At 41.6% G+C, this 18,435-nt stretch overlaps 4 protein-coding genes across 18 annotated transcripts in view; 3 read left to right on the forward strand and 1 right to left on the reverse strand.

The window, feature by feature from the left end:
* Nucleotides 1-227: 227 nt before the first annotated feature.
* LOC108152569 lies at nucleotides 228-4,975 on the forward strand. Its single transcript, XM_017282006.2, has 4 exons — nucleotides 228-596; nucleotides 704-1,548; nucleotides 1,609-1,778; nucleotides 1,845-4,975. Exons 2-4 carry the CDS (start codon nucleotides 1,108-1,110, stop codon nucleotides 2,815-2,817), a joined length of 1,584 nt encoding a protein of 527 aa, XP_017137495.1. The 5' UTR covers nucleotides 228-596; nucleotides 704-1,107; the 3' UTR covers nucleotides 2,818-4,975.
* A 103-nt stretch (nucleotides 4,976-5,078) lies between these two features.
* LOC108152570 lies at nucleotides 5,079-6,552 on the reverse strand. Its single transcript, XM_017282008.2, has 2 exons — nucleotides 6,414-6,552; nucleotides 5,079-5,971 (listed from the first exon to the last, which is right to left on the reverse strand). The coding sequence occupies exons 1-2, from the start codon at nucleotides 6,444-6,446 to the stop codon at nucleotides 5,222-5,224; spliced, it is 783 nt and encodes a 260-aa protein (XP_017137497.1). The 5' UTR covers nucleotides 6,447-6,552; the 3' UTR covers nucleotides 5,079-5,221.
* A 2,930-nt stretch (nucleotides 6,553-9,482) lies between these two features.
* LOC108165538 (sentrin-specific protease 1-like) lies at nucleotides 9,483-10,574 on the forward strand. The gene is made up of 3 exons (XM_017301612.2): nucleotides 9,483-9,588; nucleotides 9,649-9,811; nucleotides 9,950-10,574. Exons 1-3 carry the CDS (start codon nucleotides 9,551-9,553, stop codon nucleotides 10,562-10,564), a joined length of 816 nt encoding a protein of 271 aa, XP_017157101.1. The 5' UTR covers nucleotides 9,483-9,550; the 3' UTR covers nucleotides 10,565-10,574.
* A 5,140-nt stretch (nucleotides 10,575-15,714) lies between these two features.
* LOC108151704 (serine/threonine-protein kinase mig-15) overlaps nucleotides 15,715-18,435 on the forward strand; it is a 37,681-nt gene continuing 34,960 nt past the window's right edge. For 13 of the 15 annotated variants that reach the window (XM_017280462.2, XM_017280464.2, XM_017280468.2 and 10 more), the window contains exons 1-2: nucleotides 15,715-16,160; nucleotides 16,786-16,988. In XM_017280462.2, the coding sequence (XP_017135951.1) occupies nucleotides 16,905-16,988 (84 nt within the window). In that variant the 5' untranslated portion in view covers nucleotides 15,715-16,160; nucleotides 16,786-16,904. The remainder of the gene's footprint in view (nucleotides 16,161-16,785; nucleotides 16,989-18,435) is intronic. The other 2 variants (XM_033387814.1, XM_033387815.1) reach the window with 2 other exon arrangements.

Genomic DNA, 18,435 nt, shown 5'->3' on the forward strand with positions numbered 1-18,435 from the left:
AAGCCATAGAGGTTCTGCTGGATATATGGAGGAGATCCTCGATGATTTTCTTGCTGTGAGGAAGAACTCGCATAAGCTCTACAAAGAAATGTCAGAAAACAATATATACAAATGAGCCACAAGTTTCTCCATAATTTTATTGATTTTCAAAAACAGCTATTCTCAAGTCGCAAAAACCTGCGTCTGGCAATGGAAACGCTTATTCTTCGTCATTGCGTCCATTCCGATATCGATAGAAAACGCGAGGTGGTGTGAAAGGGCTATCAACAAATCCTAGTTTTTTGTTTATGTTGGGACGTTGTCGGAAAATTCGGCTGGCTGTTTTCCCGTTTCCCGTCTCCCTCTGCCATGAAAAGCTGCTAAAAAGGCTAAATATAAAAATCAGCGCAGCGCGGCCAGACCAACAGTCCGCTCTTCGCTCGGTGCATTGTTTTTCTAGTCGATAGAAAATATGTGAATCGAGACAGGAACGCAGCAGAAACGCATCTCGTGTCTGTGTGTATATGTATATGTACAACGGTGCGCCTGTGTTTGCATTTGTGTGAGTGCCTGGTACATGGGAAAATCATTATTATAAATGAAAACTGGTGAAATGTGTAAGTGCAGCATTGAAAATGCAACAGCAAGTTGCCGTCGCTTTGAACTTTTCCATTTTCATGTGCTCTTTTCATCTTCTTTTCTTCCCCTCGACCGCGGTGGCCAGACGACAACCAACTCCCACTTGTACGTGTGCGGGGTGCGCAGTGAAGAAGGGTGTTTACCTCTGTCCGATTTCCTGTGTGTATGAGTGCATGTGTGTGTGTGTGCGTGCCAGATAAAGACTTGAATTTCTGTTGGTTTTTTCCGTCCGTCGGAGGATATTAGTGTGGGACGGGAGGAGCCGCAAAAGCGTAATATGCTTGCATATCCATTAATTGCGCAAAAGGTCAAAAGTTAGGCACAACGAAATGTGGTAGGGACTATTTGGTCGGAGGGACGGACGGGGCCAGAGACAAAGAGGACGAATTCGGGTGGAAACGACCCCACACACACAAGCAGAAAAGGAGCAAAGGACATCGCCGAACTAAAAAGAACTGAAGACTGTCGACGGCCCACAAATTGATAATTATGTCAGCGGCGGAACTTGAGGCGGAAGCTGCCGCCCAGGAACAGCAGCCAGAGCAGCACAGCAGCAGCGAACCGCACAGCGAACAAACGAACACTGCCAGCGAGGAGACTTTAAGCACAGCCACAAACAACTACAACAACAATGTGGACATTGACCAGCAGCTGCAGCAACACGCCCAGATGCAACAGCAGCAACAGCAACAGGAGGGGGACAACGGCCTGGCCGGGCTGGGCCTAAGCCTGATGCAGAACTCGCCACCGCCGCACAGCTATCGCCATTCACGAGCCTATCGCCACTTCAAGAACCCGCCGCAGCCGCACATGTGCATCCGCACCACCACGGAGACGGGCGAGGAGCTGTTCATCAACGTCCTTAGCTGGACGCGCATTGTGATACCGCAGGAGCCCAGTGATCCCATACCCCTATACGGAGGCATGCGCGTGAGTTAACATTGCAGCTCCATATGCCTCTTTGTAGACCATATATTCTTTCAATTTAAGGTGCCGCCTGGCAGCCCGCGTAGTCCACCCATTGTCTTTGCGGTGATGGCCAATCCAGAGGTCCTCAAGGACTCTGGGCGCCACAGCAAAGATCCAGAGGAGCGACGCGCAATGGTTGAGCTAATGTGCGACTTCGTGGAGGCTATGAATCCCGGCGTGAAACTAGTCAGGTTCTGTCTAAGGATATCCATTCGTATACAATATGTAAACTATCTCCTTAACCTTTTCCCCTATAGAAATGCCGTCATACTCAAAGATCGGGACATTTCCGGCGAGCTGAAAGATGTCTGGAATGCCGTACAGGCCCAGCGGGACCGCGAGCGTGAGGAGCAAATGTTGCAGCAGCGACAGCAGCAGCACTACCAGAACATCACCACACAGCAAATGTTTCCCAAATCGCCGGATGCGGCACGAGCTGCCAGTGCCGGCGCCGGGTTGAACGAGGCCAGCTCTCCACCGGCTCACATTGGAGAGCCGCTGATGGCAGAGCATGGTAATGCCAATGGCATCACATTGGCAGTGTTTGCCCAGCAGCTGGACAACAAGGTGGCCAGCGAGCAGACAGAACAGCAGCAGCAGCACGTGGAGTCGCTGGCAACCATTGAGGATGCCTGTGTGGATCAGACGGATGCTGGAGGCAGTGGCTCAGTGGCTAATACGAATGGCTCAACGACTGCCATGGACAGTCAGCAAGCGGCGGAAGCCGAGCCAGAGGTTAAGATGTCCGCACACGTGGCCACCAATGGATCCGGCACTCCCACAACAAGCTCTTCAACGCTCACGCCAGCTGCCACGCCACCAGTTGTAGCCGCAGCTGCACCCACACCCACACCTGTAGCTGCTGCTCCAGCAAAGAAGGAAAAACTTGGAGGCTTCCTGCCCAACGGCTGCATCTTCCCGCGCTTCAAGAACAACAAGCACAAGGACAAGGACAGCAGTCACAAGGAGGGCAAGAGCAAAGAGAAGACCCTTCTGAATGCCCTCAAGAAGAGCAAGGAGAAGAAGGTCGCCCCCAGCGAGCAGGCGGCTGGCGAGAAGGCGGCCGCCTCATCGGACAATGGAAGCACGCAGTACGAGAAGAACTGCATCAACAATCTGGAGTGTGAGGTGCAGAAGCTGGATCTGAACGGCAGCAACAACGACACCAATATGTTCATTAAGCTAAAAGTGTCCTCGGCCAGTGCCACAGCGGCTGCCGCGGCCAAGTAGGAGGAGGAGGAGGGGTAAAGATGCTGATTTATACTCGAACATTTTGTAGGTAAGTTGGAGTGGGGAAAAGGAGGGATACCCAAGCCCAGGCACTCAGAAGCATAGTGGATTGTGGTGGCTCCACACCGTAGGGATCACCCTCTGGAGGGAGAGAAGAGACAGAGACAGAGAGATCGAGATCGAGATCGAGATTCAGGGTCTGTAGGAGTCACTGTTGTAGCACGTAGGGTTAGAGTCGTGTAGCATATACAAGATTTATATATACAGAATACGTTTATATATATACAACACACATATACACAAGTTGAATCGGTCAATTTTTGGATACAAATCCAGCCGCAGACTCCAAAAGAACCAGAACAGAACTACTCGTAGAACAGTTGTGCCATGCTCCCCATGCTCCCTATGCTCCCCATGCTCATAGACATACAAATATAGACGATGACATTCACTCGCAGAATCTTCCCAGAATCGGCATTTAACTGAGAAATGATAAACGTATTTATATAGTTCAATATACAGATGTTTGCCTTATATACAATATGTCCCCAAAAAGAGAGAGACAGAGAGAGAGATAGAGAGAGAGAGAGATAGAGGGAGAGAGCTAGAGAGCGACAAGAACCTAAAACCACACAACAAATACAACATCAAGAACAAAGAATCAATGTATTTAAGCACACATTTAGGGACTGCATTGATGCCATGGCAATCGTCAAATGTAACTCATCCGCCAAATGAATATCAATCGCACTCACTCCACCACCACCAACCCAAACACATCTTAGACTAAAAGGTATATCTATGCTAATCTAAACCCATTCCCCCATTTGTCAAATCCAATCTGGAAATTCCCAATGTGCATCCATCTTGTGAAAGTATTACGAATCTTCTTTGATCTCCGCGCTTTGAAGTTGAGGGGGGAGTACGACCTGCGATCGACGACCTACGACCTACGACCTGTGGAGGCTTACCCGCCGCTGCTGCTACGGCTGCTCCTGCGGCTCTATGAGAAACAACTAACTTATGTACCTTAATTGTATACCCGAACACAGAAGAAGTATAGTATACCAATCCGCAGAGTCGCTAATATGTCTTACATAACTTTTATTAAAGTTTAACTTTTAACTTTTTGGTACTATTGTATGACCTTCTTTTATAATTTGTTTAAGTTTTGTGCATGCTGCTGCTGTCGTTTAACTTTTTAGCTGTATTTTAATTGTTTGTTTTTCTAACCCTTCACAAAAAAAAGAACAAAAAAAAACACCCAATCCCTCAACTTCAAAGGAAGCCAGCCATTCATTCATTCACCCCATCATCACATCTGAAATATGATATGTAAAATATCAAACAAACAAAAAACAAAAAATTCGAATAAATATTCGGTAAACTCAACTGAAAGGAAAAAGTAAATGTTTCAACTGCAATATCGGACTGAACAATGCTGCCATATAAAAATATATACACACATATTTATATGCAAATCGAATGACTCTTTTGTATATTTCCCATAAATGAGGGAAATTTCAATTGTGATCCAATCGAAAATCAAATTTTGTTTCCACATCGAAAGAAATACACCATGTATACCGAATGAAATATAATTTTGTTTGCTAGCAAAAAAAAAACAACTGAAATGAATCGAAGAATCTTCAGCAGAAAACGATTTTCTCCTTTTGGGTTTTGTTCTGAGAGTCTCTTTATTCCTTTGTTCGTTAAGGTGCCATACAGTAAAAGTGTATGAGAACTAATCAAAATCGATTGCTTTCAATTGGTATTATGTATAATTAGACGTAGAGTTTCCTGACTTCAGCGGGAGTCTTCTGAAGATGTAGATGGAGATGGATGAACCCTAAAGTATATGCTAGTTTTTAACTGGTTGTAAATGAGAAATGCTCGTGTAAAATTAGTATTAAATCATGGCATGACCATTACAGCAACAGAACACCACAACATCACACTATAATTACAAATTAAAACTTAGTCTAAGTCTAAAAAAGCAATAATTTTACATGAAAAGCGGTAAGGAAACGAAACGAATCGAGGCGAAATGGCAAGAAAATTATGGGGTATGGGCGGGGGGGGGAGCGCGAAAAGTGCGTGTAAAATGTTGGATAACAATAACAATTATACAACACAAACACAAACAAAAACAAAAACACACTGACACAACACACACAGAAACCAGCAAAGAAAACACCCACACATTTTTTTATATGTATGTATATGTATATGTAATAATAAAAGATCGTATTTGACAAAAGTGTAGTTTAATCTGCGATTTATTTCAAAGGAGGTAATAAATAATATCTGATAATATCTGAGATATATGCTGATTGATGAATGCTGCTGCTACTTCCTACAGAACTTCCTGTACAAGGCGACCCAAGGACCCCGGGGTCTTGGCCTACTCGTCCTTGTTGTTGACTGCTCTCAGGCGCTCCAGCTCGGCGCGCTCCTCCTTGTTGCGCAGCAGGGGCACGTTGTAGTCGAAGGCGTAGAAGAAGCCCTTGGGCTCGCCGGTCTCCTCGGGTCCGGGCACATAGGCGGGCTCCTCGTGCACGTACTCGCGTGTCTCGGCCTCCGTGGGCTGGTAGCTACCCTCCTGCTGGTACTCGGCGGCATACGGATCGGGATTGTGACCAGCGGCGGCGGCCAGCTCTCCCCAGAGTCGGAAGTGCTCCTCCTCGGCCTTGAGGACGGCCGGCGTCTTGGTGGCTGGCAGCTTCAGATGGGCGGGACGATTGTCCTCGACATGGAAGCCGGACTTGTCCGCATAGTAGGTGGCAATGAAGTCACGGCCATGGGGCTGGACGTACTTGTACGATCCGGTGACCTTGCCGGTCTCGTCGCGCTTCTCGTTCTTGCCCTGGTTCCAGTCCCTGTAGCCGTACGCGAACTGTCCCAGGCCGTCCTGTCCATGGTACTGATGGGCGTCGTAGTGCTCCTCCACATACTCCTCGGGATGCTCGATCACACGGCCCATGTACACGAACTGTCCCTGCTCATTCCTGGCCTCGGGCAGGGGATTCTCCCCCGTCTTTGGGGCATACTCGATGTCCCCGATGCCACGCAGCTGGGCGCTGTTCAAAAACTGTTGCGCCTCCTCGGGCGTGATGTTGATCTTGAAGATGTTCTCGCCACTGGCGGCTGTGGCCTGAAAGAAGATGTCGATTGAATTCGATTAACTGTGAGATCAATTTGCCAGAAACGATGGCCAAAAATGATAGATGGCTTGTGCAATATTATACAATATTTATGACACGCTGCACGATTCTATAGATCACGATGACCATACGCGGCGAGTATCATCTCCGCCGATGATGTCATTTCTTGGCTTTAGTAACTGATAAAAAAATACTTGTCTGTGTAACTTGAAGTGAATTTTTTGTTTGCTTGCACATTGTACAACTAATATTTGCACTGACATTCGCGGCGGACCGGACACACACGCGGCTGACATTTATGGAGTCACAACCCGGATTTTAATTGAATAGCTTTAGATCCCATTCAGCGAAGATCATCTAATCGCGTGTCGTAAATTTCATCTTAATTATGCAAATTCTCTAGGGTGGTCGAAGGGGGGGTGGTCTACTAACCAGCAACAGGGCAGCCAAAATGAAGCACTTCATTGTGTTGTGTTTAAATCGAAATATTTGGGGCTTAGATACAATATATCCAGTGGTATCGTTTGGGTTACGTTTTCGCTGTTCTGCAGTTGGCGCGCTACTAATATCCGAGTAACCCAAGGCACTGCTTATATACTAACTTTCAACTCGGACTTGTTTTTAGTTGTTGTTCTGCGCTTTGCATAAATCCCGACGTTCCGATATTTGAATGAAGATGTGCCTGAGCTCTGAGTGTGTGCTGCCGAGTCGACCAGCATCACCTGTCCGGTTTCTTACTCAGCGTCAGAAGCGGTCGTCGGATCGGCAGTAAAAACAATTTGAAGTTCATTATCAACGTCGCTCAAATTCGCACTTCTCACACTCGCACTCACACTCACACAGGCACACACACACACACAGATACTCGTAGCGAAAACATCATTAATTGTACAATACAATAATATGTATGCGGTATGCCCAATTAGTTATCTAATATTTGCCGTTCTATGGACTACCCATCTTTTGTTTCTATTGCTGAAACCCTTTAAGAGGGGCCGCCCCGCCGCCGTCTTTGGTCTTTGAGTGGCATTCTGTACGCTCGTTGGCTGTCAGTTTCGAGTATCTCAAAGATGGTTTTGTGGGAACACTTAAAATCCAATCCCATCCCATCCGTGAATGTTTCAGGTGTATCGGACAATGAGAGCCAGAGGCTTAAGAAAATATTTGTACAATGATGAAGCTGGAAAAGAATCTATGCTGGACTTGATCCATCAATCGAAACATTTACCCATGTACATATTTGTATCTCAATTCATTCTGCATCTGTAGCTATCTTTTTGTTAATAATGTATTTACCCCGAAGGTCTCTGTTAGAGACCAAACTTGGTCTTGGAATGTCGTATAGCCGAAACCATAACCAAAAAATTTGAATACAACAAATATATGTGTTTATTTCCATAACAGGATACTACATAGTCGACCCTTGGAATGTCTGTATCTGTATTTCTGTTACCGGGCTATGATTTATTTACAATTAAGCATCTTTGAGCGCTTCAATCACTTTTTACTTTTAATTAATGCAAAATTTACAGCTTTGACTCAACTTTGGCTTTGGGTTTCCTGTAGATCGGCGGAAGTTTTCTGTTTAGACATGCGCCGACGCTCTTGATGTCCGCCTCACTTGTCTTGTGCATAATTAGATACATATACCCGTACGTACTTAACATATATTATATGCACGATGGTAATCACATCACTCAGAGCGCTATCATGTGTCAGTTCAATAGGCTCGGCTTAAGTGCAATTAGAGCCTCTCAACCTCTTTGTTTACGAAGATTTTTCGGATCGTTTCGCTTTGGAATCGGATCGTGATGGGTGCTGGAATGGGAGAACGATTGAAAGGCGCTTATTAGGGGGCTTACAAGGGCCGGCCGTGGCCGTGGCATTCTAGGGAGCAACGAAAACTGCGCAGTTTCTCGATTACAGAATGATTTAACTATTTAAATAATAAATACACTTCACGTTCCAGGCTGGGCCCATAAAAATCGGCCATCTTTGAACTGCGACTAATGCAACAGGCTATTTTGAATGTCAAGCAATTGCCACATCACCTTCCGTAGTAGCATCATCCTCATCTCATCTCATCCATAGTAGTATCATCATCATCATCATCATCAATTTCTCAATGGTTTGGGTCTTTTGGCTATTTTTAATATTTTTCTACCAGACAAAGGCGAGCCGAACCTGAGACTTTCGGGGTTCTATTCATCCATCGACTTAAGCTGGTTTCAATAACTAAGAAACTTTGGAAACAACAAAGGTTCTGGGTTATTTATGATTCACCAACAGGTTAAACTATACCCCGTGGCAACAACATAACCCACTGACGTCCAACTTAAGATTTCATTTTGGTTATTTTGTTAGTTATCTTATCTATTTTGTTATTCCAGCAATTTCTGGAATCAAATGGAGTCCGCTTTAAAAACAAATAAACAAATTAAAGTAGCATCTTGTTCAATGGAAAATTCATTGATTCACTTTTCGATTTGTTATTTTGTTCTTAGTCTTTGACTGAGAATTCCGATTCAGACTCGATTGATGATGCAAAAGTCTAAATAAAAACGAAGACCTAATTTCCAACAACAAAAATCTGGTTTTTGGGCCCCTCCATCTTACACGTTTTTTTGTTTGCATTTTTTGTTAATTATAATATATTTTTATTCTTTTTACTGACTTTATTAAGTATACGAAGTATAATAATTGCGTATGATAAACGATGGTGCAGCATATGATGGGTATTGTGCTGTGGGAAGTGTATAAAATGCTTATTCCATTGTTATTATTTCCATGGTAGCTGCGTGGTTTAATTAAGCTGGAGATTGTCAATTCCTTATTTATTCTATGGTTGAATCTATAATTAAAAATTGGACAAGTTCAAGTGGAATATTCTCGAAACGAAAAAGTTATAGATAGATGTATAACCGCATGCCTGTTATTGATATTATTGATCATTTTGAAAGAAGCTACAGCATCATTGCTAAAGTTGTTACGCGGTAAAATTTGAATTAAGCCCACGAGTGCGTTCCATAGCAAGCAGAAGTTGTCACAGTGATTTTGACAATCGTCATTTATATTCTGAAAATGAGACTGTATATTTCTGACGGTCGGATCGTATATTTTATTGGAATTTTAATCCGCGGAACATGCAGCTGGTCCATACAAATTTAATGCTGCCAACGGTAAAAACGTTGAGACTCAGACTCATTGCTGTTAGCCGATTCACACCGATTCAAAGCGATTCAAAGTGGCAAACTGAGCCAAAAACCGATTGGAAGAGGCAAATATATATACTAGTGTCTCATAAAAATATTTTTGTATATTTACATATTCCTTGATTTTGATATCCAGTTTAATATTACTGAAAAGCTGAGTGTCAAGATACTCAGTCAATTGTCAATTGCAATGTGACATGTAAGCTACATGTAAGTGTATGATGTCAAATCATAAGTATTTCAATTGATCCTCCTCAACAAAGGATGCCTAGTATTTATTGTCCTTTGCATTGAATTAGTTGTAGTGCCGAAAAACAGGGGAGCTCCTCTTTTTTCAAGTATCGCCTTGTGGACAGAATGTTTTCGGTAGCGTCTTCCGATAGCAAGCAGGAACAGTGAGTGGAGGATAAAGAGAGAGTTTTTGAATAGTTTATGATTATGTGTTGCATCCTTAGGTCTCCGAAAAACGAAACAGAGTATCAGGAAGAAGTCCAGGCAATGCAGCACTTAAGCGGCCTATTCTTTCGCGATGATTTCGAGAAGGAAACTGATTTTATTCCAATCACCGATAAGCAGTTGCAGGAGCTGCAAGACATAGTGACAGGCCCAGGCAATGCTGTAAGCACTGCCATCTATAATATATCTATATGCAGATTTCTGATTCGAATAGGATCACTGTCTCGCTCCATTCCATGCCAAATTACCTCACCCTTCTAATGCATGCGTCTGTCCTGTTCTGATCTGATCTGTTTGCAGCCTCTTATCAGCAAATATTCGCTTACAATTACTAAAAAAGATATTCGCACACTGACCGACCTCAGCTGGCTGAACGACACAGTGATCAATTTCTATATGAATCTGCTCATCGAACGTTCGCAGCAGAAGGAGGAAATTCTGCCCAGTGTCTACAGCATGAGCACGCTCTTTCTGGATTGCATCTTCAGGTATGGGCTAGATGCTGTGAAGCGCTGGACGAGAAAGATTGATGTGTTCAGAAAGGACATCATTCTAGTGCCTGTGCACTGCAATGGTAATCATTGGTGCATGGCCATCATACACTTCCAAAATAGGACTATCTTCTACTACGATTCGCTTGGAAATCCGAATGACATCGTCCTGGATGTCCTTAAGAACTACATTATTGCCGAGTCGCTAGACAAGCGCAAGGTGCAGTACGACCTGAGCGGCTTTAGGATTGAAAATGTGTTGAATGGTCCGCAACAAACGAACGGATCAGACTGCGGTGTGTTTAGCTGTATGACAGCCGAATATATAACTCGGGGAAAGCCGCTGACATTCAATCAGGAGCACATGAGCTATTTTCGTAAGAAAATGATACTGGAGATTGTTCATGGGCAGCTGTGGAAATAGTACTCGCCAATAGTACTACATTCTCCACACCCCACAAGCTGCACCCTGCACCCTTATGGAACTAAGCAATAAAGAAGGGGAATAATTGCTTAAATAGGGTATAGAGTTAGGCATAGAACTCTTTTGCAGGAGCGCTCCCAAACACACACTACACAAATGAAACTTATCTGATCCCATTCCTCTGTTGAACAAAAACTTTTACAAGCTATAAAATCTATGGTCCATGAACCAAATGATGCTCCACAACATAATTAATAATATAAATATCATACTTTAAGCAAACAAGAAATATAATATGTAACAATAATACGCAAATGTATAATACAGGGACCGTAAATAATCATTATTTTTTTATCCTCTGCCTTAAAATGGACACGGCCATTGTCATTGTCAAAATTAATTTTTGTAAAATTAAATAATACTTATTAATTAAACGTATTTCCGACAACAAAACCAAAAATAACAAAAAAATTTTAATGTATTTTCAAAAAGAAAATTTTAGCGCAGGGTGTAGCTTTGTGGTCCTTTGACAAGGATATGCAATAATATTGGCAAACATTCTAACACAGAAGCCGTAAATTCCTGTTGAGTTATATTTTAAGCGAAAAAAATAAAAATAATTGAAAATCATTATTTTTGAGTTTTATATTTTTTGATCAAGAATAATGATTAATCCTAAGTTTTATCAAATTACTCAAAAATAATGATTATCTGTGAAGAAAATCGTAAAAAATTGAAATATGATCATTACCAAGTAATTTTTATTATATAACTTATAATGATTACGGTCCCTGGTATAATATAAATTATTTAAATACTTCGCTTTGATCTTTGTCAGCGCAGGCTCCAATGAATGCAGAAACTAGTCAGTCTCTGTTTTAAAGCTATTAACGACATTTTGCGTGTTCAGGTGTGGAAGTCCTAGCTAGCTAGTACTATCGAATCGAATATCAAAACCGACGAATACGGTTTCCAATCCTTGACGGACACCAAAAATAATGTAAATTTAACAATTTTAGCGCAGTTCAGGTGAAATATATCGGGGGTGTTTTGTAAGAAAAGAGGAAGCACAAGATGGATCTGACCTACAAGAACAATTTGAAATCATTAATATTTGCCGCCATTTACCTCAAGTCGTTGAACTGTTTAAATAGAGGGGTCCTAAGTGGTCAAGTTGTCCCCTTCAGGTGTCGCTTTTGGTAGTTACATACATATAAATTTAGTTAAATTGTGTGTAGTTGGCGTGTAGTTCCCATGTAGGGAAACTAATTTAGTGGAAATTTCTGTTGACCGTTTTTGCTTAAAGCCCGTTTTTATGAACAATGCAAAAAAAATGAAAACTTAAATTTAACCAGTCTTGTAGGAAATTGATTCATTAATCATATATAATTATGTGGGCAAAACTGAGATATCTATATAATATAGCCAGTAATATTCGACGGAATATCAGAAACGAGGAATTCTTTGTAATAACCGGTTGACAACAATGCTGCTGTTAACAATAATTTTCATACCCTAGGGAAATGAATATTATAAGATTGATAATATGTTTGTCATCCCAAGCTCCAATTAATGCAAAAACAATTTAGTCTCTGTTTTAAACCTATTTCAACGATATTTTGAAGATAGTGGTCTACTCACAGAAACCAAGAATGGGTATCGGGATCGAGATATATTTACAAGACCCTAATCATATGCATTAATATGTCCCAGACATAACAATCTGAGATCATTGCTATATTAATTAGGTTTTAAAACAGCTTGGAAAACCAGTTTCTTCATATACATATATAAACGAAATAGGGTATACCTGTGCCCAAACTCCGGTTGCCGTGACATTTCACACTCACTCCATACTCACTTACGTTGCCACTGTTTTTTTGTTGACCTTTTTTGTTTAAACCTTGCTGCAGTCAAAATACAATAAATGGGAGTACTAAAAACTAACCAATCTTGTAGAAAATTTATTCATTAACAGGCTGAAATTATATGAGCAAAGCTAAAGGTTTTAGTTAGGCAGCATTATTCAACGAAATAAAGAAATTGAGCAATTGGAACGATTTTTCTCTTACGTTTTATTACGTTTCATTAGTTTGACCTTTTTCGCTAAAACCTTTTTTTACGCAAAATCCAATAAAAGCAAGTGGTTAAAATAAGCCAGTTAAGTAGAAAATTTATTCATTAATCGGATAAAATTATGTGGGCACGGCTAACTGTTCTATATAGCTAGTAATATTCGACGGAATATCAAAAACGAGGAATATGTAAAATATAACTTGAATTCGTCAGTATATTTACGGTATATTTTGAAAATGAGGCGGTATGTTTCGGTGCTGTTCTGAGTGTCATACTGTAGAAAATGGTTTTCGCCGCGCTCCCATGTGGTGTTTTTTAGTGCTAAATGGTATTTTTGACAATTTCATCAATCTATTAATTTAATTTTCAATGTTATATAAAAATCCAATAAATGCGAGTATTTCGAATAGGCCAATCATGTATAGAATTGATTCATCAATCGTACAAAATTGAGTGGGCATGGCTAAATGTTCTATATAGATAGTATTATTCAACGGAACAAAGAATTGGTCGTTTTTTGAATCGAATTTGAATTCGCCGCAGTTCGCCGCAGTTCGCTTTAGCAACAATGTTGCGCATTCCATACACACTGTTGCGGCAACATTTACTTGAAAACCGTGTTTTAGTCAAAATACAATAAAAGCAAGGACTAAAAACTAACCAATTGTGTAGAAAATTGATTCATTAATTATAAAATTATGTGGGCATAGATGAAGGCCCGGTTGACAACATTTAAATCCTTGTCGCTCACATTCAAAAAAGTTCGATTTGGCGCGCACCACTCGGTATATTTTTCAAATGAGACCGTATATTTCGGTGCTGTTCTGAGGGTCATACTGTAGAAACTGGTTTTCGCCGCGCTCCCATGTGGTGTTTTTTAGTGCTAAATGGTATTTTTGTCATTTATTAGTTTAATTTTCAATGTTATATAGAAATGCAATAAATGCAAGTATTTCGAATAGGCCAATCATGTATAGAATTGATTCATCAATCGTACAAAATTGAGTGGGCATGGCTAAATGTTCCATATAGATAGTATTATTCAACGGAACAAAGAATTGGTCGTTTTTTGAATCGAATTTGAATTCGCCGCAGTTCGCCGCAGTTCGCTTTAGCAACAATGTTGCGCATTCCATACACACTGTTGCGGCAACATTTACTTGAAAACCGTGTTTTAGTCAAAATACAATAAAAGCAAGGACTAAAAACTAACCAATTGTGTAGAAAATTGATTCATTAATTATAAAATTATGTGGGCATAGATGAAGGCCCGGTTGACAACATTTAAATCCTTGTCGCTCACATTCAAAAAAGTTCGATTTGGCGCGCACCACTCGGTATATTTTTCAAATGAGACCGTATATTTCGGTGCTGTTCTGAGGGTCATACTGTAGAAACTGGTTTTCGCCGCGCTCCCATGTGGTGTTTTTTAGTGCTAAATGGTATTTTTGTCATTTATTAGTTTAATTTTCAATGTTATATAGAAATGCAATAAATGCAAGTATTTCGAATAGGCCAATCATGTATAGAATTGATTCATCAATCGTACAAAATTGAGTGGGCATGGCTAAATGTTCCATATAGATAGTATTATTCAACGGAACAAAGAATTGGTCGTTTTTTGAATCGAATTTGAATTCGCCGCAGTTCGCCGCAGTTAGCTGTAGCAACAATGAGTCCCATTCCATACACAATGTTGCGCATTCCATACACACTGTTGCGGCAACATTTACTTGAAAACCGTGTTTTAGTCAAAATACAATAAAAGCAAGGACTAAGAACTAACCAATTGTGTAGAAAATTGATTCATTAATTATAAAATTATGTGGGCATAGATGAAGGTCCGGTTGACAACATTTAAATCCTTGTCGCTCACATTCAAAAAAGTTCGATTTGGCGCGCTCCACTCGGTATATTTTTCAAATGAGACCGTATATTTCGGTGCTGTTCTAAGGGTCATACTGTAGAAACTGGTTTTCGCCGTGCTCCCATGTGGTGTTTTTTAGTGCTTAATGGTATTTTGGACAATTTCATCAATCTATTAATTTAATTTTCAATGTTATATAAAAATCCAATAAATGCAAGTATTTCGAATTGGCCAATCATGTATAGAATTGATTCATCAATCGTACAAAATTGAGTGGGCATGGCTAAATGTTCTATAAAGCTAGTATTATTCAACGGAACAAAGAATATGAGGAATTGGTCGTTTTTTGAATCGAATTTGAATTCGCTGTAGTTCGCCGCAGTTCGCTTTAGCAACAATGAGTCTCGTTCCATACACAATGTTGCACATTCCATGCACACTGTTGCGGCAACATTTACTTGAAAACCGTATTTTAGTCAAAATAAAATACTTTAAGATAATTAAAAGAAGCAATCTTGTAGAAAATGCATTTATCTATGGGATAAAGCTAAGTGGGCATCTATAGCTTGAAATATAGGCAATACCCGATTCGCCGCAGTTTCGCTATTGCAACAATGAGTCTCATTCCATACACAAACATGTTGCTAATTCCATGCACACATACCCTGGGGGAAATGGATGATATAGAATTGGGAAAATGTTTGTCTTCCAAGGCTCAGTAGGTATCAGGATCGACATAAATATACACAAGATACTTATAATGTACTTGAATATGTCTAAGGAATATCAATTTGAGAAAAGGTCTTTATAAAGCACGTTTCATCTTCATATAAAATTAACGAAATAGGGTGTACAAAGGCCTATACACGCATCATGTCTTCAAATACCAGCAACATTGCGACTATTTTTTTTGTTGAGCTATTTTGTTTAAACCTTGCTGCAGTCAAAATACAATAAAAGCAAGTAATAAAAATAAGCCAGTTAAGTAGAAAATTGATTCATCAATGGGCTAAAATTATGTGGGCACGGCTAACTGTTCTATATAGCTAGTAATATTCGTCGGAATATCAAAAACGAGCAATATGTATATATACTTGAATTCGTCAGTATATTTACGGTATATTTTTAAAGTAAGACGGTATGTTTCGGTATATTTCCGAGGGTCGGACCGCATATCTTATCGATGGCTCCGCGGTCACACTACAAAAACAATTTTTTTTTTGAACTGCGCGGTCGGGTTGCTGCGCGCGTCGTCGAATAAACAAATTGAAAACTAAATTTTTTGCTAGTGTACAATAAAAAAGTGTACAATACTCAATTTCGCTCGTCAGTGTCAAGAGAAAGAGGAACAGAAACAAAAGAAAAAAAAAAACAGGGAAGAAAATGTGCGGCAGTGTGAAGAGGCCAAAGCAGATGACGAAAACTTTGTAAACTTGTGCAAAGAGAGAGAGAGAGAGACACACACGGACAGTGAAAGATAGTTTAATATTAAGATACATTCGGATTGGAAACAGTGCGGAGGAGTTGTCGCTGCGTCGGTTCGCGTATAGAATTTGTTCGCCTGATTGCACAAAAATCGTAACTTAAGTTTATTAAGCATTTGTGCAATGCACAGGCGTGAATAAAAACCAACCAAACGCTGTGCGTGTAAAAGTATGTAAAAAAAGAGTACCCAAAAAAGAGAAAAACAGCCGAAAACGGCATCCGATTCGAGCGAGTGGCAGATTTTTTTCTGTCTACCTACACAAACACACACATGCACGTATAGGGCAGCGGTAGAGTGTGTGCGTGATTGTGTCTGTATAGGTGTTGGCTGGTCCATCGGGAGGTCCGCCGCAGAAATAAAGCGGACAAATTTGTGAAAAAGTGTGCTGAAAGAGTGGAAAAAGAAATGTTTAACTAAGCAGAAATTTTGTGCGGAAATTGTGCCGGAAAAATCACGGCAAAGTGCGTGCCGCGCCCCGTTTGCCAAACGCCAACACACAGAGGCACGCTCACACATTAGCACACACTCATAGAGGGAGAGCCACATACACTCACACTTAAAAACACCAATACAGAGCGTAGAAGAAGCAGTGGGCAAAAGCAAGAAGAGAAAAGTTGTATTAAAGGCAGAGCAACAAATAGTTTTGTTAATTGCAGTATTTAATATTGTTGGCTGGTATTTTTGTATGAGAAAATACTAAAGAAATAACTGCAGTTCTCTCCCGTTTGCCTTAGTGCTCTTTGTGTGTGCGTGTGTTTTTGCTTTTGTGTATTGGTGTTTTATTTTTTACAGTCTCCTTCCTCTTCTCCCCTTCCGCGTGAAGTAGTAGCAGCAAATCTCCGGGGCAGCAGCAGCAGCAGCAGCAGAAGAAGGGAGTAGAAGAGAACAACACAACAAAATAGCAAATCAAAATGGCGCACCAACAGCAGCAGCAACAACAACTGGCTCCATCCGTGAATTGTTCATTGGATGATATCGATTTGACGGCACTGAAGGTAAGTGAATATATCCCCACACCCGATCAGATCTGATCTCATACGACCAGCCCCTCCCCCTTTCGGTGGCTATTTTTGGAGCGGTGTTCCAGTGTGTTTAGTGTGCTCATTATCACCCCGTGGGACCGTGCGAGCCCCCGCCCCCTGTACTTAATTGCTGCACCTCCCTCTCGACAATCGCTGCTCCCACTATTCGCGTTGCTCCTCTTTATTCTCGCATTCTATTATCGCTCCGTTCCCGTTCGCACTTATTTTCTCTTCTTATTTTCTACACCTCCGCTTCCCCTTTGACTAGGTGTGGCCATGTGTTTTTGTAACGGTAAATCCACTTCCGCCTGGAATTTTGCAGCTGATTATTGCTTAAAACCATGGTACGTCTCATATACGGTCAGGTATTCCCGCTACATAATGCACCCTGCTTTGGCCCCTGTTTTGGTTCTATGCCACATTTGGCTTTTGTGGCAGTTATACAACCATCAGAAATTGCATTCAGCTCTCTATTATTGGAGCCATTTTCAGTCAAGGTCCCTTCCCCTTTATGTAAATTTTCGTTGAAAATTACAACAAAAGAAATTTGTGCTTTGTGTTTCACGTTTTACGTTTCATGCTTTTTGCTATGGCAACAGGAGGGGAAGGTTGCACCCTCTCAGTCCCAGTCTCAGTCAGAGTCACACTCTCTCACTGTTTCCCCCCCCCGTTCAACGAGAGCGATTCACAATAATCGAGTTGATAAATGCATTTATTGGCATTAAGTTTTCGATTGCTCGATTATGAGACAATCCCACCCACCACTCGCCCCCATTCATGTTCATCCACTACCCACCCGTCATTCCAGCCGCCACCAACCCACCAACCCACCACCAAATTATCAGAGGCCGGCCGGTGTCATCTTCTTTTGCTTTTGCTTCTGCTTTTGCCTAGCTCTTCTCTTTTCTTTTTTGTATTTTTCGTTTCTTTTTTGCCATTCGCTTCGTTTCTCAATGAATTGGTTGGCTCCCCGACCCACCCCCCTCCACACGCACAGAGAGGTGGCCTGGCCGCCACCACAATGCCGCATGCGTTTTTGTTGCCGCCTTTCTCTTTCACCAAAAGCACTTCACCACTCACCGTCTCCCACCACGCCTAAGCTCTGCTGGGAGAATGGAGAAACTCACCATGCTGGTTTTTGGGGTGGGCCCCACATTGGGCGCCTGCTCTTTTGCGCACCCACCGAATGTACATGTGTGCTTGCGAGTGTGCCTATGTCTGTGTGAGTGTCCGTTTGTTGACTCTGCTTGTGTGCAACGGAGAGGGGAGTAGGGGTGGGGTAGGGTGGTGCCTTGGGTCGTCGCCTCTGCACTGGCATGTGCCTGTCTGCGTGTGAGAATCTCTTTCTCTGTGCGAGTCGAGTGTGTTTATGAAAAATTGTTCATAGTCGAAGCAGAAGCAAGAGACGAAGAAGGAGACA

Source organism: Drosophila miranda, chromosome XR (assembly GCF_003369915.1).
Source record: "Drosophila miranda strain MSH22 chromosome XR, D.miranda_PacBio2.1, whole genome shotgun sequence".
NCBI lineage: Eukaryota > Metazoa > Arthropoda > Insecta > Diptera > Drosophilidae > Drosophila > Drosophila miranda.

Excerpts from the sequence above, each read along its gene's own strand:
- LOC108152569 (XM_017282006.2), top strand. The coding sequence starts at position 1,108 with ATGTCAGCGGCGGAACTTGAGGCGGAAGCTGCCGCCCAGGAACAGCAG. Across the intron at positions 1,549-1,608 it reads CCCTATACGGAGGCATGCGC|GTGCCGCCTGGCAGCCCGCG; the intron begins GTGAGTTAACAT and ends TTTCAATTTAAG. Across the intron at positions 1,779-1,844 it reads CCCGGCGTGAAACTAGTCAG|AAATGCCGTCATACTCAAAG; the intron begins GTTCTGTCTAAG and ends TTTCCCCTATAG.
- LOC108152570 (XM_017282008.2), bottom strand. The coding sequence starts at position 6,446 with ATGAAGTGCTTCATTTTGGCTGCCCTGTTGCTG. Across the intron at positions 5,972-6,413 it reads TTTTGGCTGCCCTGTTGCTG|GCCACAGCCGCCAGTGGCGA; the intron begins GTTAGTAGACCA and ends ATCTTCTTTCAG.
- LOC108165538 (XM_017301612.2), top strand. The coding sequence starts at position 9,551 with ATGTTTTCGGTAGCGTCTTCCGATAGCAAGCAGGAACA. Across the intron at positions 9,589-9,648 it reads TCCGATAGCAAGCAGGAACA|GTCTCCGAAAAACGAAACAG; the intron begins GTGAGTGGAGGA and ends TTGCATCCTTAG. Across the intron at positions 9,812-9,949 it reads TGACAGGCCCAGGCAATGCT|CCTCTTATCAGCAAATATTC; the intron begins GTAAGCACTGCC and ends ATCTGTTTGCAG.